General features: G+C 39.0%; 1 protein-coding gene across 1 annotated transcript in view; it reads left to right on the top strand.

Annotated features, from left to right (window-relative positions):
• Window positions 1-27,129, top strand: part of UNC79 (unc-79 homolog, NALCN channel complex subunit) — a 265,206-nt gene that overhangs the window by 65,524 nt on the left and 172,553 nt on the right. Inside the window, exons 7-8 of the mRNA XM_070065557.1 lie at window positions 6,613-6,668; window positions 7,335-7,464. Coding sequence (XP_069921658.1) covers window positions 6,613-6,668; window positions 7,335-7,464 — 186 coding nt within the window. The remainder of the gene's footprint in view (window positions 1-6,612; window positions 6,669-7,334; window positions 7,465-27,129) is intronic.

The following is a 27,129-nucleotide window of genomic DNA, read 5'->3' on the forward strand; positions in this document are numbered from 1 at the left end:
GCAGGGCCCAAGCACCTGGGCCATCCTCCACTGCACTCCCTGGCCACAGCAGAGAGCTGGCCTGGAAGAGGGGCAACCGGGACAGAATCCGGCGCCCTGACCGGGATTAGAACCCGGTGTGCCGGCGCCGCTAGGCGGAGGATTAGCCTAGTGAGCCGCGGCGCCGGCCGCAAATATCCAATTTTATCACTTACAAATTCTACCTTCTCCACAACACTAGGACGTGAATTTCTATGCGACTTTATTACGAGGATGACCTTTTCCCTAGTCTCCAACATCATGTTCCTCATTTCTGTCTGAACCTGCACCAGAATTGCCTTTAAAGGGTGACTCATGGAAGTGCAGGCTTTCAGTAGCCTGTACCTCAATCAAGCCTTACCCTTTTCCCAGTTCAAATGCTCCTTCCACATTGGTTACAGTAGCACTCTAGTTCTTGGTTCCAAATTTCTTAGTCTGTTCAGGATGCTATAAGTAAAATATATAAACTGGGTAGTTATGAGCAACAGATCTTTATTTCCCCTTGCCCCGGAGATAGGGAAGTCCAAGATCAAGCTGCTGGTGGATTCAGTGGTCTGGTGAGGGCCAGTTTGCTGGCTTTTAGAGGACTATCCTTGAGCTTGTCCTCACATGACAGAAAGGCTGGGAAGTTCTCTGGGTGGCTTATGAAGGCATTAATTGCACCTTCTAATACCATCACTTTGAGGATTAGGGTTTAACATATGAATATTGATGAGGGTACAGATATTCAACTTGTATCATCCCTTAAGTATAAAATCAATTGATTATTATGTTAATTAAGTATATGTTTTTTTGGGAAGTGATATCTGATATTTCATTCTGTATAGAGGACTATGAAAATATCATTTATATTTATTATATATTATATTTTCAACCTTATTATTTGGAATCTAGTTAAGGAAAAACTCACCATGAGGCTTAGGTTCTAATTTCCAAGTTGGGGGGTGGGGAACAATGAAGTAGGGTTTGTACATTTCTGAGTTTTGAGGTTAGATGTTTTAGATTCACATCTGAGCTCACCCGCGAATTTCTAGGTAGTATAACCTTGCACAAGCTCTTTAACTTTCCTGACTGCATTTCTTCATCTCTAAAATGGAAGTAATTATTCCACAGTATTTTAAAATGCTTTGAGGGTTTAATATGTTAAGTACATGAAAAATATTTACTCAGCACAGTGATTGGCACCTTGTAAATACTCAATAAATAGCATTGCTAATTTCTACAACTTGACATTTTCTTTATTTTTTTTTTAAAGCAGTAAGCATGGCAGCCAAGTTTGTTGAAGAGAGTACACCTGGCAGAACAAGTGGGCATCTCAGTAAGGGACTGAGAGCCCAGTCTGTATTCAGACTGGAGTTTTTATAGAAGTTGGATTTGAGCCCTCTGTTTCTGTTCCCGCCTCCCTCTTCAAGGGAGATTTTCTGGATAGGGAATTCCTGGAATTCTCCCCAGAACTTCAGAAAAGACCTAATGGCCCCCTGGGTGTAGGCTAGGAAGATGCCTCTAAGCTGCTCGTAGGAGAAGGTTGGACCCCACCTTACAGGGTTATCAAACAAAAGCAGTATTTCTGATATGTGATTGCTGGTCAGACATGTTTCTACATTTCTTCACTATTCAGCCACACAAAAATTCCCATTTCCTTCAAGAATATTTCTGTTTTCTTTGGTCACTCATACACACCTAAGACTAGCTACCTGAACATCCTCCCCTCAGGAGTAGTAACCCATAATCTTATGGAGTAGATTGGATAAAGGTATATCGTCTGCATTTTCTTTGAGCTGGCTTATGGATGTATGGGCGATCTTCTCTTGCTGTCTGTTCTGTGGTGTTTGAGGGTAGCCTTGTAAAAGATAGTCCTTCAGAGTCCAAAGGACTGATTACGTTGTCCAGTGGGACAGGCTGGAAGCCGTGCCTCATGGCCATCTGGAATTGGATCCTTGTATTCTGTTAGATACCAAATGAAAGATATGTCACAGACCATGGTCCAAAGAGAAGCAGTAAGAGCCCGGGAGCTATAGGGCCAAGGAGAGACAACAGAGGAATTTCCATGACCTCGTTGCTGGGCCAGAAATTCCAACCCTGTTCAAACCGGTTCTGCAGTTGTCTGGCCTCATCCAAGAAACAGTGCATATGGTTTTGTACCTGTCTAGTTCAGTTGACCCAAAAACATCATTTTTGGAGCATATTATGGATGTAGTTAGCATGTCTGTCTGCCTGCCTGTTTTGAAAGACTGGATTTAGCAACCCTAGTGCAGGGTCCCTTGTCATGACAGACTTTAACTGAGTAAAGGCTGGGTTTTGTTCTCTTTCCCAAGGGAGGGAGCCCTGTTCTGGCTATTGAGAGCCTGATATAGGAGCTTCATTATTTCCCTGTACCTGGGGATCCATAACCTCTTAGTTCAAGAACTGCCTGGAGCTATCTTAAGGTTGTAGGAATACAAATCTGTTACATGGCATGTATCCTCTCTGTATGTATCCAGTTTCTGTTCCCCAGAGGTTAAGATGAGCCCTAAATAGTTTACTTCCTAACAGAGCAGTTGTGCTTTTTCTTTGAATATCAAGTAGCCACATTCTATTTGGAAATTAAGGGTGTTGGTCAAATGCCCAAAATTGGAGTCTTGGGTCGGGGAACAGAATAATAAATCATTTACATGTCAGATCATCTCTGTGCTCTCTCAAGAGTTTGGTCCTTCAGGTCCTCTGCAAGACACTGACCAATAGGTGGGAGTTGTCTATAAATCCTTGTGACAACACTGTCCAAATTAGCCTTACTTTATACTCTGTTTGTAACCCATTTACTTTAAGACAATTTTTGAATTTTGGAGGAATTAAATTATACTTTACCGAAGTGTTACAAACTCTAGAAGTCTCGGGAAAATCTTTGAACCTAGAATATAAAACATTTAAGTATAGAACCAATAGTATTTTATAAAAAGCCATAGTTCTAGGAATCTAATTGCAAATATTTGCAGAAAATCACAACTGCATGACAAAAATAAATTTAGAATATCCATGACCACAGTAACAACTGAGCAGTTTAAAATGCTTTAGAAAGTACAGCAGCCTCACGGACCTGTAGTGGTGGGCGGTAGTGATTGTGGCGCATGCTGTGCACTACCAAGCATGTATCAGTCCCTTCCTAGATCAGAGGAGTCTTAAATAGGCGGTCAGAGAAACTTCCAAAACTTAGTAAGGGAGAAAATGGGAACCATTTGGGTCAGAGAGGCCAGGAGACCTACTCTTGCTAATATTTAAGAGGAACACATGGCTCTGCAGGGGGTCTGGTCAGTGGTAAAAACAGCAGTTTAAGAGAAACCATCTTAAGACCAGTTCTTGCCAGTGTTTTTTCAAATGGTGGCAAAAGAAGTAGGGAAAATGAAGCCTGTGGCATCCTTCTGTAGTGAGGGCTGACTGAGGTCAGCACTGGGCTTGGCTGAACGGGGGTGCCACTCCCCCACTTTCTGACATGTTAGTCTCAGGAGAGGAGGTAGTGAACAGATACTGGACAGGTCAGGCAAGATAGGGAGGGTAGAAAGGGCCTGGGTCGAGAGTTCAAAAGGGAATAAATGGGCCTTAGTCTCTGGTAGGATACTCTTCCTGTGTGAGTGCAGCGAAGGGACCTTGGCTGAAAGAAGAGAAAGGCCAAGGTGGCCAGTTTAAAGGAAAGTGGACAAAACTCTGTCTCCATGAAATATTGGCAGGAGCGTTTGATTGCCTCTAGACAAGGCAGGAGAAGGACAGAAGGTAGACGTGGAGCATTCCCGAGTGTGAGGTTGCTCAGAACTTACGGCTGCTCTCATTCTCCCCCGGCTGGCTCTTCCGAATATGTCAGGGGAGATGGCTGCTTAGAGGTTCTTGCCTTGTGCCAGGAAGAATGTGAGATCGAGGGTAGCAGTAGGCATGTTAGCCAAGTCTAACGAAGAGTTACACCTGACAGACCAGGTGTCAGGAGGGTGCCTGGTCGGCAGATGTTGCTCGAATTTAGAGGGAGATCTGTCTGGTATGACAGGAGACTGACTGGTAAGATAGGAGTTCCACGGGTGAGAGGATGCAGGATGCTATGTGCTGTATTAGGGAGTCCTGTACTTATCCCAAATATAATGAGAAGACATTGAAGGGCTTTGAGTGGGCATATGTGTATGCCACCCTGGTTGCAGTTAGAATTAAATTGAATAGGAGACAGATTGGATATAAATTGATCAATAAGGAGGTCACTGCATTTGTCTGGGCCTGTCAAAGGCAGAGAAAATGAAATTGAGAAAAGTGCATCTGAGAGCTGTTTAGGATATAAAATAGATAGTACTTGGTGGCATACTGGGTGTAATGTTCTCCTGGCTGACTTAAACTATTTGCATTGTAGTTCTGTTCACCCATAAAGAAGACATTGGAAGATTGGTTTTAGGTATGTTGTGTTCAAAGTGTCTGGAAGACATCTATTTATTTTTATTTATTTATTTATTTTGACAGGCAGAGTGGACAGTGAGAGAGAGAGACAGAGAGAAAGGTCTTCCTTTTGCCGTTGGTTCACCCTCCAATGGCCGCCATGGCCGGCGCACTGCGGCCTGCACACCACGCTGATCCGATGGCAGGAGCCAGGTACTTATCCTGGTCTCCCATAGGGTGCAGGGCCCAAGCACTGGGGCCATCCTCCACTGCACTCCTGGGCCACAGCAGAGAGCTGGTCTGGAAGAGGGGCAACCGGGACAGAACCCGGCGCCCGGACTGGGACTAGAACCCGGCGTGCTGGCGCCACAAGGCGGAGGATTAGCCTAGCGAGTCGCGGTGCTGGCCTGGAAGGCATCTAAGAAGAAATGGTGATTAGGTAGTTGCTTATGGGTCTGGAGCTAAGAACAGAGCTCTGAAGCATAGGTAATGAGCTGTAAACCTACACATTCGTGTCTAGTGGCCAGTACTGAAGTTGTGTGCAGTTACTAAGTTGTATGTGAGTGTTCAGTCGGCTTAGGAGAGGCAACGAAAGGTTGAATATTCTACGAACACGCCTCCTGAACCATCCACAGAGAATGACCCAGGGAGGAGGAAGGACTTGCCAAGAAGTGGCCCTATTAGGAGGTCTTAAGCTGATAACAGAGGCTGTTAGCACATGCTTGCTGTTCACTTAGCAGGAAGTTTAAGAGCGCCACAATTACGACTGGCTGAGGTGGCATCTCTGTGTTTCTATTGGACTTACCTCATATTTGCAAAATGGCTGCCACAGTACATGATACTATATGCTCTCAAAGACTCATCTAGAATTAGGATCAATCAGGGGCATTAGAAAAAACATTTCATAAGCCTCTTTCCTTTTATCAGACAGAAAAATATGTCTCAGAAGCTCCCATCAGATTCTCTTTCAGGTCTTTCTGTTCAGAATGGGATCACGTGGCATCCTCAGCTGGATGAGGGTCTGGAAAAGTCTGTGTGTTGGCAGATGTACAAGGGAAAGAAAGGTTGGTGAGAGCAGTTGAGTTGTAGCAACAGCGTCCACCACGGGTGATAGGAGAGTGTCCTGCCATGTCATGAAGTCAAGGGAGAGAAGGAGTTCAAAATGGGACAGTGGTCAGCAATCTTAAATGCTGCTGGAAAGTCGAGTAGGGTGCAGACTGAAAAAGGTTCATGGGCCTAAATGGCACAGATTTCATTGGTGACTACATTGAGACTGCTTTGGTGTCACGATAGGGTTGGAAGATAGATTGCGGAGATGATCAAAGGCAAATAGGCAGGGTAAATGTCACTTTGTTCTCCAAGTGAAGATGGGCAAATCAAGAAAGCTTGCTGTTATGTGGTTTTAAAAGTCCTCTAGAGGCCGGTGCCGCTGCTCAACAGGCTAATCCTCTGCCTAGCAGCGCCGGCACACCGGGTTCTAGTCCCGGTCGGGGTGCCGGATTCTGTCCCGGTTGCCCCTCTTCCAGACCAGCTCTCTGCTGTGGCCAGGGAGTGCAGTGGAGGATGGCCCAAGTGCTTGGGCCCTGCACCCCATGGGAGACCAGGACAAGTACCTGGCTCCTGCCATCGGATCAGCGCGGTGTGCCGGCTGCAGCGGCAATTGTGGGGTGAACCAACGGCAAAAGGAAGACCTTTCTCTCTGTCTCTCTCTCTCACTGTCCACTCTGCCTGTCAAAAAAAAAAAAAAAAAAAAAAGTCCTCTAGAAGGTGGAGTTGATGAGCAAGTGGTAACAGTTCCATTCTAACCCATCTGTTACTAGATATAGAACATGGTGATTGTGAGATAATTTGTATAAAGTTCTTAGCACAATATCTTAGCACAATATTGTATAAAAGTTCTGGCACATAATGAATGGTCGGTAAATGTGAGCTTTTATTATAATCCTGTTGGGCTAATTTTTCTACTCTGTAGTTCTTGATTACATAGCTACAGGTTTATATTATATTTCCTTTGTTTATGACACATGAAATACTTCTCAATGACTTTGGAATAACATACAGGATTTTTATGATTTTTGAAAAATATGGATTTATAGAGATAAGTAATTTTAGTTTAATGATCAGTGTGGAAAACTGTAGGTTAATGTATCTCAAAGAATGTTTTGCCTGGTGTTTACATTTCATGTGCAAATTACATTTTCTTTCTTACAGTATATCATTGTCAATTATTGGAATGCCTCATGAAATATAAACAGGAAGTCTGGAAAGTAAGTTTTGGTTCAAAATCCTTTACAGTCACAAAATTAATTTACATAATATTGTAAAATTGTTTGCATATTAAAATTATTATGTCAGACAAATTTATTGGAATCTCATCATTTTGATGTGACAGAACCTATAATTCTTTCTTTGCTGATTGATTACTTATCATTTAGAGCAGAAATGATACTTTAAGAGCAGTATCTAGACAGATAATTAAAATATATCTTATTCTTGGAATTAAGCAAATATAATTGCATGACAAGTAATCTTACTTAATTTGAAAGATTTCCTTAGAATTTGTCTTCTTCCACAGAGGAGATGTGAATTAAGAAATGTAATCATAAAATATTTTTTAAAATGTGCTATTCGGAGAACTATGTATGCTATCCTAAAATCTTTGTTTAACATTGATCTGATTAGAGAAGAATTTGTTAAAAGATAGTATACTTTTGAACTCTACTTGGCAGGCTTACTTACAGAAGGACCATAAATAAGCAAATAAATAAATAAAATAATGTTTTAAGGGGATCTGTGAATCACCTCCGAATGAGGAGGTTACAGGGGAATGACCCACTTCAGCCCCGTCTTTGCAGTTGTCACTGGTACTAAACGAGTTACCTTGACGTTTGTTGCAAGATGCTAAGTCCAGCTGTGCTTGCTGTCTCCTTCAGGACCTTCTGTATGTGATAGCCTATGGGCCCTCCCAGGTGAAGCCTCCAGCTGTGCAAATGCTGTTCCACTACTGGCCCAATTTAAAGCCTCCTGGGGCGATAAGCGAGTACAGGGGGTTACAGTACACAGGTAAGAGGAGCAGAGCAGCCTGGGATGCCCCTCCTTTATTCTTACATTTGTCCCACCTACCTTATTTTTTTATCTTGAGAGAGTATATTTAATGTAACTTTAGTTGTTATAAAATCTGCCTGAACTTGGTGGTTTAAAAATAAATGAAATAAAATCAGTTTCCGAAGCATTCACAACATCATAGTGAATCGCCCAAGTCTTAGTGCCCTTTGCTAGACACTTGGTGTCTGTTCTTAACTGTTGCTACAATTAGTCACTACAGACAGTAACAGTGAGAGGAGTGCCACTCATTACTAACAAAAACCTCAGTTGGCTAACTCTGCTCTGATAAGAAAGTATGTAGCACTCTCAACATCATCAGTTCATGCAGTAAATCCAAATTAAATGCCCTTGATTTCTTCATTCATCAGCAAGAGTTCACAAAGGAAGAATCTTGATGTAATTACTCATGAGAAGTAAGCACTAACATTAAATGTAATGATAGATTATCTACCAAAAGAAAAAAAAACCCACAAAACAAACAAACTCCAAGTCCTTGCTATTGTTTATGTCTATATTCTATAAAATCAACAGAGAAGCTTGCGGCTGGTGAGATTTCTCATGTTCCTGCCCACCTTCTCCCTGCACTTAACTGTGTGTATATTTTTCTGAAAATGGGAGTTGTGGATATTTTTACAAGGTTAGCCCTTATTCCAGTTATTGTTGGGTTGTACGTATTGTATGTTTTCTTGTAATCTCCTTGCCTGGTGGCATTACTCATCTTTACAAAGGTTATCTGAGGTGATGGCGAGGGAATTTGACTTATTCAGGTGTCTGATTTATATTCCTGATGAGAGATTTAAATCTAAATGTTAATAATATCAATAACCTGTTGTTTGGGCTTTGACAGCCCTTGATGGGCTTATTTCAAACACAGAACAAGTGGTAGCAATAACATTAATAAAAGAGTGAAGGCATATAGTAAGAAGAAAATTTCAAAATTAGAAATTGTTTTATATCATTGATAGTAGAGAACATTTGATGGTTGCTAAATGAGCAATTTGAGTATAAAAGCAGCAAAAAATTAGGAAATGTTAATGGAATAAAAGGAGAAATGAAGGATATATTTAACACTAAACTTTTCTCATTGAATAAGCACGCACTTGTCATATGAATGGCTGATCATTATTGAATGAAATTTTCTATCTGGTAAACATTAGATGTGTAACTACTACGTTCCAGGTACCGAATGTTTTGTTGATGAGTCAGGAACCCAAACAAAACCAGACCTTATGGTGCTTCATATGGCGTAGATACAGAGACTCACTCACTTTATTCAACAAATTTGTAGGGAGTACCTACTGTTAGCCAGGCATTATTCTATGTACTGGTGGTAAAGCAGGAATGAAACGGACTACAGTCGTCGCTATCTTGGGGTTTACATTCCGGTTGTCCAGGAAGGACCCGGGCACTTGTTACAGTGTCGTAAATGCCGCAGCGAAGCAAATACAGCAACTGTGGGAACGGAGGGGCAGGGTCCTGACCTCACCCCGTGGGCAAGTTTGAGGAGGGGTGCTTGCTGTAGAAGGTTCTCGATACCTGAATGATGTGTGCACACTTGATGACCGAGGAGGCGTGAGCCCTGAGTCGATAAAATGTGAATTTGAGGCTGAAGGAGCTGCGTGGGTCAGTCCTGGAGGGTGAAATACAGCACGAGAGTGCTCGGGAAATGGTGCAAAGTGAAACACAGCCAGACAGCAGAGTGAGAGGCAGCCAGAGGGTAGCTAGAGGTGAACAGGAAGGCCCACAGGGCCTATAAGGGAGTTCTGATTTTATTTTAATGGCAAAGGGGAATCAGCATCAGGTTTGAAATGGCGAAGCCACGTGATAAGCTTTGAAACCCAGAAGCTCAGTGCACTGAGCTTCTATTTACTCCAGTGGCCACGGCCTCCAGGACAGGCCCGCCAAGTCTGTCTGCACTCACATAGCTCAGCCTATGCACTAAGGTCAGAGAGATTCTCTCTTCTTCCCCTGGGCTATCTGACCAAGGTGTGTTAAGGGCATTTATTCTTTAGCCCATCCTTGCAATCATGCATCATATTTCCATCTGTTCAGCAGGGATGTACCTGCTACCCACCAGCCATCACGCTGGGCACGGGGGAAGTAGCTTTTCTTGGAATTCCCTTTCTAGTAGACCATGGCAATATATGCAGGAAACAAAATGTCATGGAAAAATGAATCATTCTAGTCTATATATTGTTATTTGTCCAGCAGTGGCTGCTTGCCAGGTACTGTTCTGGCTGTTTCTTGTTACATCTAATTTTTTTTACCTTCTCATAATGGAGCACAGTATATGGACCAAGCACTGTATTAGGTATTATAGGTGTTTTCTCCATTAATCCTCACAAAAATTTGGGTAGGTTTTCTTATTGCAGTTCCGCAGATGATGAATGGGAACAGAGCTTAAGTGACATGCCTAAATTTACACAGATAATGAGGGATACAACTTGAATTTGAACCCCAAATTTTTCTAGCCTTGACACTATGACATCACTGTGTTGATTCAGTTCTTTCTACTTTTGCTAGAGCATCACACTTTTTCTGAGATGTCGGTTGCAACAAGAAACATACCGGCCAGCACTGCTACTTACTATGGCACACCGGGTTCTAGTCCCGGTCGGGGCGCCGGATTCTGTCCCAGTTGCCCCTCTTCCAGGCCAGCTCTCTGCTGTGGCCCGGGAGTGCAGTGGAGGATGGCCCAAGTGCTTGGGCCCTGCACCCCATGGGAGACCAGGAGAAGCACCTGGCTCCTGCCATCGGATCAGCGCGGTGTGCCGGCTGCAGCGCGCTGGCCGTGGCGGCCATTGGAGGGTGAACCAACGGCAAAAGGAAGACCTTTCTCTCTGTCTCTCTCTCTCACTGTCCACTCTGCCTGTCAAAAAAGAAAAAAAAAAAAAGAAAGAAAAAAAGAAAAAAAAGAAACATAGCAAAGGGCATTGTCAACATTTAGGTGGTGCTACAGCTCTGCATGCTCTTAATAATAAAGACGGCATGGAGGTAGGACTTTATGGGCTTGAAAGTTCGAAGATGAAATTCTTTCCTAGGGACTAGCAAAATTTTATATGTTGTCCCAGTTTTACTTCCTCTTTAAAAAGTAAATTTTATTTTTTTATAAAAGGGAAACTTTTCTATAGAAAAATTATAGCAATATGTAAAAAGGAAAATATGTTGTCACCTAGATAGGATGATTTTTAATACTTTGGTATATTTCTATGCAGTTTTTGGATTACACATTGGATGTGGTTATACAAATTTCTTCTCCATCCTTTTATTATAACAAATTACAAATGCATAGATGTTTAAAGAATCACATTATGAACACATATATGTAATAATTCTTAGTAATTCCCCATAATTAAAAATGTGTTGTGTTTTTCTTTTCAGACATACTTACCATAGGAATAGTTACTGCTCATACAAAGATTGAATAATGAGGCTTGGGTGATCTACACTGTTTACCTCGTTTTGGCTTATTAATATAATATCAACAACTACCTCAATTACTTTTGCCATTAAGTATTGGTCTGAAATATGATAAAAATTGGAGTCTCCTATTTTTGTGGGAGTCTAATGAGTATATATGTAATTAAAATTATTTTTTCTCCTGTTAAAATGAAAAACTATAACTTACATTTCTTGGCAATAAAAATAACCATTAAGTTGTCCTATGTGGCTTTGCCTCTGTGTTGCTAAAAGAACTTATTTAGCAATTTTCTTGTTACAATGCCTTATCCAGTAAATAACGTAGCTTGTGTTAGCAAAGAACACTTCTAGTTGTGTAGTTTCTGTATAAACTATGGGACAAAGTAGGTGGCACAGATACTCATTTCTAAGCCAGAGACTGTTGCAAGGGTAGATAGAGAAAAACCAAAAATAGCAGTACCAGGTTAAGCTTCCATCTAGGCTACTAAATATCTAACCCCCCACTGGCACAACTGAATTCTTGATTTGTATAAAGTAAAGCTCAAGAAGGTCCACCCGTCATAACCTCCCAAGAATTGAGTTCATAGTAAACTTTTTATTATTTTGACTTTACATCATTAAAATGCTTTAAACTTTTGAGTGCATTTTTTTTTTTTTTTTTTAGTGGAAAGCAAAATAGCAAGGTTTATAAGGGTAGGGACATCCATAAGAACGGATGGGCACCTTTCCAGACTGACCCTGAGAGAGTGCCTAGTTGCTCAGACTGGGAAAGAGTGAGGTTACATGGTTGAGTGCCGAGAGTACACCTGGCAGGCCAGGTGGGCAATTCAGCAGAGAGGCAGAGGGCTGAGCACGAAGTCCGGTTGAGGCCCGGGTTGGGGTGGGGGGTGGGGATTTAAGGGGATCAGTCTTGCCTTCTGGCCAGCCTCTTCTCCTTCTGGAACAAAGGACTTATTGAATGTAAATACATAAAATTCCTTTCTGAGCCCCCCCACCCCCCACCCCAAGTTATCAGACAGGGGAAGCCTGGCTGGTGTCACCACACCTTAGGGGAAGGATGGTTATCGGGTAGAAGGGGCAGGCCATTTGAAGTGCAGATACTGGGCTGCACCTGGAAGGTTATCAGGATGACTTTGAGATGCAGGTGCTAGACCTAAATGTCAATTCCTTATGCCTTTGTCACACATAAGCTAATTTCTGACTTCCTACCTAACATTCCCCCCTCAAGGGAGAAATACCCATAATTCTTTTTGGGATAAATGGATGGAGTTCTGTCTTCTGAGGCTACTTCAAAGCTGACATATGGGTGTCAAGATGGATATGGGTATTTCCTCTTTCAGCCTGTCCTGTGGTGTGCAACAGTGGCCTTGGAAAGACTGTCCTGCTGAGTCCAGAGGGCTGCTCAGGTCGTCCAATGGAATGGGCTGGAAGCCTTGCCTGACGACCATTTGGAGTTCGACAGCTTTTATTCTGTTAGAGACAGAATGAATAAGGGCATTAAAACACACAGTCCAAGGCCAGCGCCATGGCTCACTAGGCTAATCTTTTGCCTGCGGCGCCGGCACACCAGGTTCTAGTCCCCGTCAGGGCGCTGGATTCTGTCCCAGTTGCCCCTCTTCCAGTCCAGCTCTCTGCTGTGGCCTGGGAGTGCAGTGGAGGATGGCCCAAGTCCTGGAGCCCTGCGCCTGCATGGGAGACCAGGAAGAAGCACCTGGCTCCTGGCTTCGGATCCGTGTGGTCCGCCAGCTGCAGCATGCTGGCTGCAGCGGCCATTGGAGGGTGAACCAACGGCAAAGGAAGACCTTTCTCTCTGTCACTCTCTCACTGTCCATTCTGCCTGTCAAAGAAAAAACAAAACAAAACAAAACAAAACAAAACAAAAAACACACACGGTCCAAAGAGAAGCAGCAAGATTACAGAAATTATAGGGCCAAGGAGAGAAATATCTAGGATCTCCATGACCAGATGTCGGGCCAGAAGTCCCAGCCCTGCTTGGCCTGGTCCTGGAGCTGCTTGGCTTTGTCCAGGAAAGTGTGAATTTGGGTTTGTACCTGTCCAGTCTGACTGACCCAGAAGCAGCATTCTTCCAGGAGCATGGCACAGACACCTCTCGGAGCAGCAGTCAGCATGTCCAATATTTCTTTCTTTCATAACCTTTTGTGACTTCCACACACCTTCTTCAACTTACTTGAAACATTCCATCATTTCCATTCCAGTCTAGAGTAAACTAGCCATCAGGATGAAGTCATTCTTACAAGCCATGTCCTTTCTTTATTCTAAAGAACTCTTTCCTTCTTAACCTTTCTTACCAAGCGCACATTTCTATACTTGTGATGTTTTCCATAGAGCCTGGTTGGCTCTTTCTACCTTACTGGAAGACTGAGGTCTCCATGCAGAGTGAAGGGGCCGGGTTATTCCTAGGGCCTTACAAATCCCTTGTGTAATCTGGGAAATGAAGGAAGGCCCATTGTCACTTTGTATAGATTTTGGGAGACCAAAATGTGGAATAACTTCCTTCTGGAGAATTTTGGCCACTTCCTGAGGTCTTTCACTTCTGGTTGGGAAGGCTTCTGCCCATCCAGTAAAGGTGTCTGTAAGTACAAGCAGGTACCTATAGCCTTGACAGAGTGGCATCTGTGTAAAATCTATTTGCCAGCCTTCCCCGGGGTAAGTTCCCTGTCGCTGCATAGGTTTAATTAAAGGTGGAGGTCGAGACCCCTGGGAGTTATTTTCTCTTGTTGTTACCTGGTTCTAGAGCTCTGGGTAAGCGATCAGTTCTGCTAACTGAGCAGAAGTTCCTGGGGGCAGAACACGAGCTTCAGTAACGTGCCAGGCCGTGACCATTAATACCTGAGAAGCAGGTGCCATCCCTGACAAAGCTGCCTCCATCTGCGAGCCAAACTTCATCTGCGTTAGTCAGGAGGCTGTCTTTGGGTCCCTTCTGCTGGCATAGATCAAGTCTGTAGTCTCAGTACAGGAGTGGAGGGGACCACTTGCCCCTGGAATGGCATTAAGGTAGCTGGATTTAAAGTGGAGCAATGCATTATTTTCACCTGAGGGTATTCCAGAACGAGGACCTCATATTTTAGTATTCTACTAGCTGTGAGCCAGTGAGAGCCCTTTTGCTCTCACTTTTCAACATCAGGATTAGTTTTGAAAGTTTTTGAATTTTATAGAAATGGAATCATCCATTATTTATTTGTGTGTGTGTGTGTTGACTATGTTATTGAGGATAACTGTACTTCATTAATTTTTATTGCTGTGTGTGGTCTGTCAAAGGAATGTACCATAGTTTATATATGCATTATTCTATTAATGGATATTTGAGTTGTTCCTACTTTTTGGCTATTATGAGTAATGCTACCATGAACATCCTTCTATATATTTTTGCTGCAAACATACATATATTTCTGTTAGGTATATGCCTAAGGTGGAATTGCTGGAGGTGAGGGTGTGCATATATCCAGTTTTAATGAAAAACTACAAACAGCTTTTGACAGTTTACTAATTACTATATCAATTGGCAGTATATGAGAGTTCTTTTGTTTTATGTTCCATATTTTTGGCAATACTTTGTTTTGTTAGTTTAAAAACTTTTAGCTATTTTCTAGGGTATGCAGAAGTATATTATTGTGTTTATAATTTGCCTGTCTCTGATTATTAATGAAGTGTAACAGTTTTTCATGTTTATTGGCATTTGGATAGTTCCTTTATGTAATGTGTTTCAGTTGTATGTATTGCAAATATCTTTTCTTATGTTTACTCTCTTAAGGATGTGTTTCAATAAACTGAAGTTCTTTCTATGATCAAATTAACAATCTTTTTCTGTTATATTTAGTCCTTGTTTTAATAATCTTATCTAAGAAAATCTTTTCTTACCTCAAAAGTGTGATGATATTTTTTTGTCTTTTATAAGTTTTCATTTAACTTTTTGGATTTCTCTGGAATTAATTTTCCTCTGTGGAATGAGGTAACATTCAGTTTTTTTCTTAATGGGTAGCCAGTTGGCTCAACAGCATTTACAGTAAATATTGTACTTTCCTTAATGCTCTCTAATACCATTTTTTTTGTTGTAAGTCAAAGGTCAAATCAAGGATAGTTCTGCTTCTGGCTTTTGTATTTAGTTCAACTGGTGTATTTTTCCTTCTACCAATATCACACTGTCTTAATTACTGTAGCTAAATAATAAAATTTGATACCTAGCAGTGCACAACCTTCTATCTTTCATTGTTCTTTTCCTCACTCTCTTCTTCTTTGTTCTTTCTCCTCTCCTGTTTTTTTTTCTTTTTCCTTTTCAAGAGTGTCTTGCCTATTCCTAGCTCTTTGTTACTTAAATTTGTCAAGTTAGATGTACACAAAAACTCAACCTGCTATGATTTTGGTTGAGACTGCCTTGAATCTATGTTGGGATCATCATGATCAGTCTGGGAAAGTATTATTTTTATGATTTTGAATCTTCCAATCCATGAACATGGTATATCTCCTCATTTGTTTACTCTTTCTTTAGTTTCCCTCAATGCTCTTTTATAGTTTTCTATGTACATGTCATATAATACCTTTCTATAACTCTTTCTTGCTTATATGTAGACATGCATTTAACTTTAGTATAATGATCTTGTATCTAGCAACCTTGTTAAGTCACTTTTTAAATTGTGATAATTTGTTGTGATAACTGTTGAAATTTTAAAAAATATGCACAACTGTTTTATTGTGAGATAATAAAAATTCAATGCCTCTTTTTCAGTCTTTTAACCTGTAAGCCTTTTGTGTCTTCTTGACTTACCATACTGGCTAAAACTTCCTGTGCAATTCTTATTCCTAAGTTCCTTCATAATTTCTTCTTTGACTCATGGGCCATTTAGAAAAATGATTGAAAGCTTGATTCTTTTGTGACCAGATGAAATTCTTTATTTTATTCCATTGATATTTTTACAGTTTCTTTAGGGTGAACATATGAACACTTGTACATTTTTTTGCATACTAAAAATAACTTGTATTGGCAGTTATTTTTACAGTGTTCTATATATGTCAATCACATTTGTTTATTATGTAATGTAAATCATTGCAATTGCACTTTTGTGTGTCCTATCAGTAGCAAGGATATGAGTGTTAAAATCTCTGGTTATGACTGTGAATTTGTCTATTACTCTTTTTAGTTGTCAATATTAACTGTACATATGTGAGGGTGCATTATTAGGTGTATGCACATTTAAAATACAGTCTTCCTGGTTAACTGAAACTTTGGCTATTATTAAATGCATGTTTTTGTCTCATAATGCTTTGTTTTGCCTTTATTTCTTAAAATCTACTTTGTCTTAGGGACGGTGCTGTGGCATAGCAGGTAAAACTGCTGCCTGCAGCAGTGCAAGCATCTCATGTAGGTGCTGGTTCAAGTTCCAGCTGCTCTACTTCCATAGCTCTCTGCTATGGCCTGGGAAAGCAGTAGAAGATGACCCAACTCCTTGGGCCCCTGCACCTGTGTGGGAGACCTAGAGGAGGCTCCTGGCTCCTGGCTTTGCATTGGCATAGTTCTGGCCATTGTGGCCATCTGGGGAGTGAACCGGCAGATGGAGGACCTCTCTCTCTCTCTGCCTCTATGTCTCTGTAACTTTGCCTTTCAAATAAATAAATACATCTTTTTAAAGAAATCTATTTTGTCTTGAATTAATATAATTACATTAGTTTTTATGGATGTTTGCATAACATTTTCCATCCTTTTATTTTTAACTTTTCTGTGTTACTATATTTCATGTTTGTCTTATAAGAAGCATATAAATTTAGTTTCTTTTTTAAGATAAATTTTCATAATCTTTGCCTTTTGATTTAGAACTTTTAGTCCTCACATATGTAATATATATTTGGATTTAAATATTTAAAACGTTTATTTGAGAGAATGAGAGAGAGAGTACTTCAATATGCTGGTTTGCTCTCCAAATACCTGCAACAGTTGGATCTGGACTGAGAGCCCCAAACTCAATCCAGTTCTCCTATGTAGGTGGAAGGAACTCAATTGCTAGAGCCATTGCTACTCCCTCCCAGGGTCTACAATAGCAGAAAAGTGGAGGCAAGAGCTAGTATTGTGCATTGAACTCAGGTACTTTTATATGGGATTCAGGCATGTTAGCAGGCATCTTAATTGTTATGCTAAACTCCCACCCCATATATTTGGTTTTAATCCACACTTTTTCTATTTTCTGTGTCTCTTGCTTTTTCTTCCTTTTTTCTCTCCCTTTTGCCTGTTTGGCACTAATTAAACGTATTTAAACATCATATCACCCTATCTTTGTCTTAGTGAGTTATTCAGTCTTTTATTGTCCTTTAAATCATGACCTTATAGTTATGGCATGCACCCTTGACTTATCATGTCCAGGAGAAAATAGTATTTTTCCCTTTTCCTGTAAAATGACAGATTTTAACTCCTTTTGTTATTTCCTGATTCCTATGCTATGTTTTTCTATATATACATGTATATATACACACACATTTATAATATATACATATATATTTGCAATTCTGCAAAACATAATTCTTTTTCTAGAGATTAGTATTCATCAGATTTTTTATTTTTTGCTCTTATTCCATTTTTGTCTCTACATTCCTATGTAAGATTGAATTTTTTTGTTTAAAAATATCCTCTTACATTTCCTTTGTTGCCATTCTACTGCAGATAAATGTTCTCAGGATTGGTCTGAAATGTTTTTGCATTGCCTGCCTGCCTTCCATCCTTCCTTCCTTCCTTCCTTCCTTCCTTCCTTCCTTCCTTCCTTAAGATCTGCTTTATTATTTAAAAGGCAGAGTTAGACAGAGAGGGAGATCTTCCATCTGCTAGTTTGCTCCCCAAACAGCTGCAATGGCCAGAGCCAGGCCAGTCCAAAGCCTGGAGCCAGGAGCTTTTTCCGATCTCCTGCGTGGGTGACAGGGGCCTGAGCATGTGGGCTACCCTCCACTGCTTTCCCAGACGCATTAGCAGGGAGCTGGATCAGAAGTGGAGCAGCCAGGACTTGAACTGGTGCCCATATGGTTTAACCCGCTACACCACAACATTGCCCCCTGCCTCTATTTCTTAAGGATATTTTCTAAGTGTACACAATCCTAGATTCGCAGTCATTTTATTTCTATACTTTGAAGGTATTTCTTGATCTTTTCATTTTTTTTTTGTTTCTATTGAGAATTCAGCTGTCAGTTGTTGATCTTTTGAAGGTTAATTACCTTTTTAAAATTTTTATTTAGACATATCCCTTTTTATTTCTGGCAGCTTTTCTGTGATCTATCTACTTTTGATGTTATTTCTGTCTTTTGAGGGATGTTGTTGGGGGGCTTCCTGATCTATGACCTGATACCTTTTATCAGATTGGAAAAGTATCTGGGGTTATATCTCTTTTGTTAGTGATAATAGGACTGTATTAAGATATATGTTGTATATAGAAAGAAGCACATGTATCAAGTATATGGCTGGATAAATTTTGAAGTGTAATAGTTAATGCTTATGTATTCACCACCCAGATAAGATGATAGAATATTTTCAGCAACCAAGAAAACCCAGAGGTCTGCCTCTTCTGATCAGCTCCTCTGCTTTTACCTCAATTTAATCATGACCTGATTTCATATAACTCATATATTCATTTAATTCAGTTATTTATATAAGCATAGATAGAATATAATGTATTTTGTGTCTGCTTTCTTTTTTTTTAAGATTTATTTATTTATTTGAAAGTCAGAGTTACACACAGAGAGAAGGAGAAGCGCAGAGAGAGAGAGAGAGAGAGAGAGAGGTCTTCCATCCGCTGGTTCACTCCCCCATTGGCCACAATGGCTGGAACTGGGCTGATCCGAAGCCAGGAGCTTCTTCCAGGTCTCCCATGTTGGTGCAGGGGCCCAAGGACCTGGGCCATTTTCTCTTGCTTTCCCAGGCCATAGCAGAGAACTGAATTGGAAGTGATGCAACTGGGACCCAAACTGGTGCCCATAGGGGATGCTGGCATGGCAGGCAGCAGCTCTACCTGCTGTGCCACAGTGCCAGCCCCTATGTCTGATTTCATTCAGTCAATATCATTTTACTGAAATTTTTTATGTTGTTTAGGATGTTGCCTCTTATTGTTAAGTGTTCTATTGCATGAGTCACAGTTAATGTCCTCCTATTGACATATATATATATATATATATATATATATGTATATATATTTGAGCTTCCAGTTTGGCATCAGTATACATAGAGCTGTTCTAAACATCTTATGCAACTCTTTTGTAGACATATACGTTTATTTCTCTTGAGTGTATAGTAGGAGAGGAATTAGTGAACCATGGAGTTTATATAAGAAATATCTAAATTCTTCTTTATATATTGTTTGTGCCATTTTGCATTTCATTCAACATTGTGTGAGAACTCATTTGCCTTGCACTCTCACTAGCACTTGCAGTTGTTGTCATTGTTTTTTAATTTTAGTCATTCTGGTGGGTGTGTGTCTCATTGTGGTTTTGAGTTATAATTTCCCTGGTGGCTGATACTGAGCACATTTCCATATACATCTTTGCCATTCAGATTTTATAAAGTACCCACTAAATTCTTTTGTTCATTATTAGTTGGGCTGTTTGTTTTTTTCTATTGTTGATAAGTAGTCATTCTTCATGTAGTCTGGAATGTTATCCATTAGATTTATGTATTACAAATATTTTCTTGCTATTGAGCCTTGCTGTTTTACTTTCTTAACAGAGACTTTTGATGGCATAAATTTTTAAATTTTAATGCAAATTTATTATTTCTTTTATGGTTAGTGACATTCATTTCCCATCTAAGAAATATTTGCCTTTTCCAAGGTTGTGAAGAAGTTATCCCTCTAGAACATTTATAGTTTTGTCTTGCTCATTTAGGTCAATGATCTATCTTATAAGCTTAGTTTTTCTATATGGTTGGTGTTATACATTAATTTCCTGTGTATTGTTTCTGTGCCCTGTGTTGAAATGGTTACATTTCCCTCTTTGTGTTGTTCTGGTCCTTGGATCATTTATTTGTGTGGGTATATTTCTGGCCTGTCTTCTGTTTCATCGATCTGTAAATCTGTGTGACAACAAAATTGTATTAGATACTTTCTTTTTATTGTTTTGAACTCAGGCAGTTTAAATATCTTAACTTTGGCCTTTTTCTTTGATAATCTGGGCTATTTTAGGTTCTTTGCATTTCCATATAAATTTTAGCATCAATTTTCAATTTTTGCTGAAAACAATCCTGCTGGGATTTTTATCTGTATTGTGTTAAATCTTAGTTCCTATTTTAAAGAATAAACATGTTAATAATACTCCATTTTTCAATTTATGAATTTGGTATATCTCTCCGTGATTTATGCCTTTTAAACTTTCTCCCAGCAATGCTCTTTACTTTTCAGTGCAGAATTCTTTCATTTCTCTTAATTAATTTGTAGGTGATGGATTTTTTTCATGTTTTTGTAAATGGTATTATTTTAAATTCCATTTTCTAATTGTTTATAGGTAGCATAAAGAAATCCAACTGACATCTTGATCTTTTATTTCATGATTTGCGAAATCCAGTGATTAAGTCTACTAGTTTGTTGATTAGTTTTGTTTTCTACATGGGCAATAGTGTCATCTGTGCTACATCTCCACTCTTTATTTATTGTTTTCTTTTTTCGTTTCACAGTCCAGCCCCTTCAGAACGGGCTGTTGAGTGTTTTGCAATGAAGGGACATCATTGCTTTATTCCTACCTTCAGGGAATATTTCACCATGAAGTGTAATGTTTGCTGTAGAAGTTTTCGATTATCCTTTATATGATTTTCAGAAAGTTTCATTTTATTTCCAGTTGTCTTGGAGCTTTTATACTGAGAAAGTATTAAATGTTGTGAAATGCTGTGATAAACTAAAAATAAAAAAAGACAAATGATTAAATTATGTTCTTTATATATTTTATTGCTTTCTGCCTTTGTCTTTGCTATTTTCTGCCTTTTACTTTGAGTTTAATTTTATCTTATTTCTCTTAGTTACTTGGGTGAAAGTTTAGATTATTGATTTTCAACATTAAACATTTAATATTTATCTGTTTAAGATTACTAATTTATCTCTAAGATCTACATTAGCTGCATACCACAAATTTTGATATGCCTTGCTTTTACTAGTATTAATTTTAAAATATTTAAGAATTTTCATTGCTATATCTTCTTTTGCCTATGTTATTTTGGAGAGTGTTGTTTGGTTTCCAAATATTTGATTACTAATTATCTTTTTGTTTTGATTTCTTTTGTAATTCTATTGTGACTAATATATGTATTGCTTTTCTCCTTTAACACATTAGAGATGTTATTCCATTGTATCTGATTAGAAATTATATGTCATTCTAATTTTTTATGTATTTATTTGGAAGTCAGTATTAGAGAGAGAGAGAGGAGAGAGTGAGGTCTTCTATCTGCTAATTCATTCCCCACATCGTGACAACCACCAGGGCTAAGCCAGGCCCCACGAGCTTTATCCAGGCCTCCCACTTCTGCTGCTTTTCCCAGGCCATTAGCAGGGACTTGGATCAGAAGTGGAGCAGCCAGGACTGGAACTGGTTCCCAAATGAGATGCTGGCATTGTAGGTGGCAGCTTTACCTACTATACCACAACCTTGGCCCCATGATTGTTATTGTTGTATCTCTGAATGTAGGGTGATACTTTTCTCTCCACCCTTTAAAAGTTTTCTCCTTATTTTTTATATTAGTAGTTGCTGTATGATCTGCTCAAGAGTAGTGGTCATTGTGTTTATTCTGCTTTGGGTTTACTGAGCTTCCTGAATCTGTGTTCTCATATTTTTCATCAGTTTTGGAAAACTCTGGTTGTAACCCTTTCCATATATTTATTTTATCTCCTTCTTTTTCTTCTCAAAAATTTTGATATTCTCATGAGGTCTCAAATACTTCATTTAAAATTATTCATCTATGCTGTAGTTTGGATTTATAGTCATTTTTTCAAGTTCACTTGACCCCCTTTCCCTGTGATGTCCAGTATTTTTAAAAAGTCCATCCAGTGAGTTATTTTCATAATTCTACTGTAGAATTTTCTTATAGTTCTTTAGTAGAGTTTTCATTTGCCATCATTATTTCCCTATATTCTTTTTTTTTTTTTTTTTTGACAGGCAGAGTGGACAGTGAGAGAGAGACAGAGAGAAAGGTCTTCCTTTTTGCCGTTGGTTCACCCTCCAATGGCCGCCGCTGCAGCCGGCGCACCGCGCTGATCCGATGGCAGGAGCCAGGATCCAGGTGCTTTTCCTGGTCTCCCATGGGGTGCAGGGCCCAAGCACCTGGGCCATCCTCCACTGCACTCCCTGGCCATAGCAGAGAGCTGGCCTGGAAGAGGGGCAACCGGGACAGAATCTGGCGCCCCGACCGGGACTAGAACCCGGTGTGCCGGCGCCGCAAGGTGGAGGATTAGCCTATTGAGCCGCGGCGCCGGCTTATTTCCCTATATTCTTTAACACACTCAATGTATTTATTTTTGAATGTTAATTCCTAATTCCAAATGAATCTTAATCATCTGTATGTCTGCTCCTGTTTTCTCCTTAATTAGACTATAGCTGCATTTTATTTTCAAAAAACCTGTAGTTTTTATTGGTTATTGGCATTGTACATGATAAATTGTAGAAACTCCGGACTATTTTATTTTCTCTGAAAAATATTGAATTTTATAACTTTTATTAGTTGGGATGAAGTTACTTAGGGATCACCTTCTGTCAAGGCTTAGTTTTACAATTTGTGAAGCCAGGTATATTTCTGTTTTGATTTTAATCCTAGTATATAACTATCATTCCTATATTCAAAAGTTGTGATCCATAGTGAAATCAGTACATAGTGGAGATTTGTAACACTAAAGATTAGAAAGAAGGAAGATCTAAAGTTCAGTAATATAAGCTTTCCCATTAGGAAACCAGACACATGAGTGGGACTTGGAATGGAACTGCATTGAATAAGTAGTTTAATTTGAGAAGAACTGACATCTTAACAATATTAAGATTTGTGATCCATCAGCATGATATATCTATCTATCTATTTAGGTCTTCTTTAATTTCTCTTTGCAATGTTTGCTAGTTGCCAGTGTACACATCTCGTAGATACTTTGTTAAAGGTATTCCTAAATATTTTATATTCTATTTTAAAAATAACTACTACTCTATTTTTATTGATGCCTTATAATATAGAAATATTGATTGATGTTGACTTTAATTAATTGTATGTTGATTTTATATCCTGCAAGCTTCATGTATCCATTTATTAGTTTTATGTAAGTTTTTGAATATTTCTGTGTACATGATTATGCTCTCTGCACATACAGATTATTTAAGCATTTCTTCCTGCTTTCTAATTTGTCTGCTTTCCTCTCTCTCTTCCTTCTCCCTCCTCCTCTCTTCATCTCTCCTCCCTTTCCCACCTTCTTTTTTCGTTGCACTGCCTCATATCTCCAGTTCAGTGTTGAGTAGATGTGCAAAAGAAAAAGGCTTTTCCCAGTTTGTGGGATAAAATATTCAGTGTTTCACCATTCAATATTATATTAGCTATAAGTTTTTCATAAATGCTTTTTATGGGTCAGATTGAGGAAGGTCCTGTCAATTCTTAATTTGCTGAGAATTTTAATCATGAATGACTGTTAACTTTGGGCAAATGCACTTTCTTCTTCTATAAATATGATGTGTGTTTAGCCAACCTTGCATTCCTGGCATAAACTCCATGTTGTCATGCTGTATTATATGGGAAGATTTACTTTTCTAAGATATTGTTAAGATTTCTTGCTCCTATATTTATGAAGCATATTGATCTAGGTTTTGTTTTGATTGCAGTGTCTTCACCTGGCTTTGTTTACAGAGAATGCTGACCTCATGAAATGAGTTGGAAACTGTTTCTTCCTCTTCTGTTTTCTGAAACAGTTTATATAGGATTTATTTCTTAAGTGTTTAACACAATTTAATGGTAAAGCTTTCTGGACTTGGGGCTTTCTTTCTTAGAACATTTTTCTAGTTTGTGTGAGAGAATGAGAGTAAGAGAAAGAAAGAGCAAGAGTGAAAGAGTGAGCTAGAGCAAGACAGAGTGCACTATCATTCACTGGTTCATTCTCCAAATACCCACAACACCTCGGGCCGATTCAAACCAAAGCCAGTTATCCAGGTCTCTCATATGGTGGTAGCAACTGAACTACTTGAGACATCATCTGGTGTTTCCCAGGGTGTGCATCAGCAGAAAGCTGATGTTGGGAACAGTTTTGGGATTCAAACCCAGGCCCTCCAATATGGGATGCAGGCATCCCAATCAATGGCTTAACTGCTGGGCCAAACACCCACCGCATGACTCTGGGTTTTCTTTGTGGAAAGGTTAGATATTATGAATTTAATTTCTTTAATAGTTATGAGGTCACTTAAGTTTTAGAGTTTTTATTGAGTCAAACTTTGTAATCTGTGTTTTTTAGATGAATGTGTATGTTTTATACAAGTTGTCAAATTTATTGGCATGTCTGCAGTGTCTGTGTAAATATCCTACCTTTCATTCCTGACATTTGTAATTTGCATATTCTCTATTTTCTACTTAATCAGCCTAGTAGAAGTCTTATCATTTTTATTGATGTTTCCAAAAAACTTTTTTTTTATTTTATTGATTTTTCTGTTTTCAATTTCATTAATTTCTACTTCTGTCTTCATTATTTTCTCTTTTTTTAAAGATTTATTTATTTATTTATTTGAAAGTGAGAGTTACACAGAGAGAGAAGGAGAAGCAGAGAGAGAGAGAGAGAGAGAGAGAGAGGTCTTCCATCCCTGCTTCACTCCCCTTTTGGCCACAACAGCCAGAGCTGCACCAATCTGATTTCTAGTTTAATTCTATTTTCATCAGAGAATATACTGTTTGATGTAACTCCATCTAATTTTCTTGAAACTTATTTTTTTGGACTAGAATGTTTTCTACCTTAGTAAATTTAATAGGTGCATTTGAAAATAATGTGCACTGGGGCCGTCGCCGTGGCTCACTTGGCTAATCCTCTGCCTGAGGCACCGGCATCCCATATGGGCACGGGGTTCTAGTCCCAGCTGCTCCTCTTCCAGTCCAGCTCTCTGCTGTGGCCCGGGAAGGCAGTGGAGGATGGCCCAGGTGCTTGGGCCCTGCACCCGCATGGGAGACCAGGAGGAAGCACCTGCCTCCTGGCTTGGGATCGGTGTAGTTCCAGCCATGGTGACCATCTGGGGAGTGAACCAATGGAAGGAAGACCTTTCTCTCTGTTTTTCTCTCTCACTGTCTAACTCTGCCTCTCAAATAAATAAATAAAATATTTTTTTAAAAAAGAAAATAATGTGCATTATACAGTAGTTGAATGGAGGGTTCTATCATTGTCAACTAGGTAAATTTGTTTGAGAGGGTTGTTCTGTCTTCTTGTTTTATCAGTTACCAAGAGAGGATTGCTGAAGTTTACAATTGATCATATGCTTATTTTCCTTTATTTCAGTCAGTCTAATAGAAGCACACACATTTGTAATTGTTATGCTTTCTTGGTGAATTGACCCTTTCACCTTTTTGGAATATCCTCCTCTTTTTCTGATAGTTATCTTTGTCCTAGAATCTTCTTGTCTAATATTTATATGGAAACTCCTATTTTTTGTGGTTAGTATTTGCATATTATAATTTTTCTGTTAACTTTTAACTTATCTATTTCTTTTTATTTCAAATGTAGTTCTTATAAACAGCATAAAGTTGACCCATACTTTTGGAAAACAATTCTTATTTGACTTTTAGACCATTTACATGTATTATACTTATTTAGACCATTTAAGAGTACATTTAAAGTCATTACTGATATGGTTGGGCTTCAATCTATCATCTTGTATTTATTTTCAAATATTTGAGATGCTTTCCCTTTGTTTGTCATTTTTGCCTTTAATAACATGCATTTTATAGTGCTAGGAATTTTCATATTTTTCCCATATATTCTTTGTTCCTTTTCTTTTGATACTTGTTTTCTTTTGGATTATTTTTTTTTTGGTATCTTACTTTATCTCCATATTGGATTGTTAGCTTTACTTCTTTTACAAAATTGTTCTACGGTTTATAATATGCACCTTTAACTTAACAATCTACCTTCAAATAAAATACCAGTCTACATGTAATATAAGAGCCCTATATGTTTTCATTTGTTTCCACATCCTTTTTCTTCTTGTTATGAAACATTTTACACACATACACTTAACCTCATAGTGCATTGTTATTACATATGTTTTAAATAATCATTTTAACAGCACATTAATGAGAGGAATAAAGTCTTTGGCAGTTATGCTCCATATTTACCATGTTCAGTACCCTTAATGTGTGGCTCTGAGCTTTTATTTGGTATCATTTTCTGTAGCCTGAAGGATATCCTTTAATATTCTTATTTGGAGCTCAGTTGGCAATAAATTCCAGGTTGACAGGTTTTTTTTTTTTTTTCTCCTTCCAGCCAATTAAAGATGTTGTTCCATTGTCTTCTGGCTTGTATTGTCTCTGACAACAAGTCAGTGATCAGTCTCATGTTGTCCCTCTATAAGTAATGTGCCACTTTCACCCCTCTCCCTTTATCCCCCCCCCACGGGACTGCTTTTAAGGTTTCCTTGTTATCATTGGTTTCTATTAATTTGGTTATGTAAGTTTTGCTGTGATTTTCTTTGTTTTTGTCTTTTTTTTTTATCTCTCACAGGATTCATTGAGCTTCTGTGGTTGATAGTTTTCATAAAAAATTAAAATTCTGAACATTGTTTCTTCAAATATTAAATATTCCCCCTTATTCTTCTTTTGTGCCTTTAATAACATGTATTTTATACTGCTAGAAATTTTCCCATAGGCCACTTGAGCTGTTTATTTTCTTCTAATATTTATGTTTGGATAGTTTCTGTTGTTATGTCTTCTAATTCACTGATCTTTTCTTATGCATTGTCTAATCTGCTATTAAGCCCATTAAGCGAATTTTTTATTTCAGATATTGCATTTTTCACTTATGGAAGTTCCATTTGGCTCTTTTATTATATCTTCCACCTCTGTCCTCTTATGTTCACGCTTACGCTTTCCTTTGAATATATTTATAATAGCTGTTTTAATGTCGGTTTGCTAACTCTCGTTTCTAGTTTGCTAACTATCTTGTAACTTCTAAGTTTGTTTCTATTTATCAGTCCCCCCCCCCAGTCATACATAATATTTTTGTAATATTTTGCGGGTTG

This window comes from Oryctolagus cuniculus, chromosome 20 (genome assembly GCF_964237555.1).
Source record: "Oryctolagus cuniculus chromosome 20, mOryCun1.1, whole genome shotgun sequence".
Classification (NCBI taxonomy): Eukaryota; Metazoa; Chordata; class Mammalia; order Lagomorpha; family Leporidae; genus Oryctolagus; species Oryctolagus cuniculus.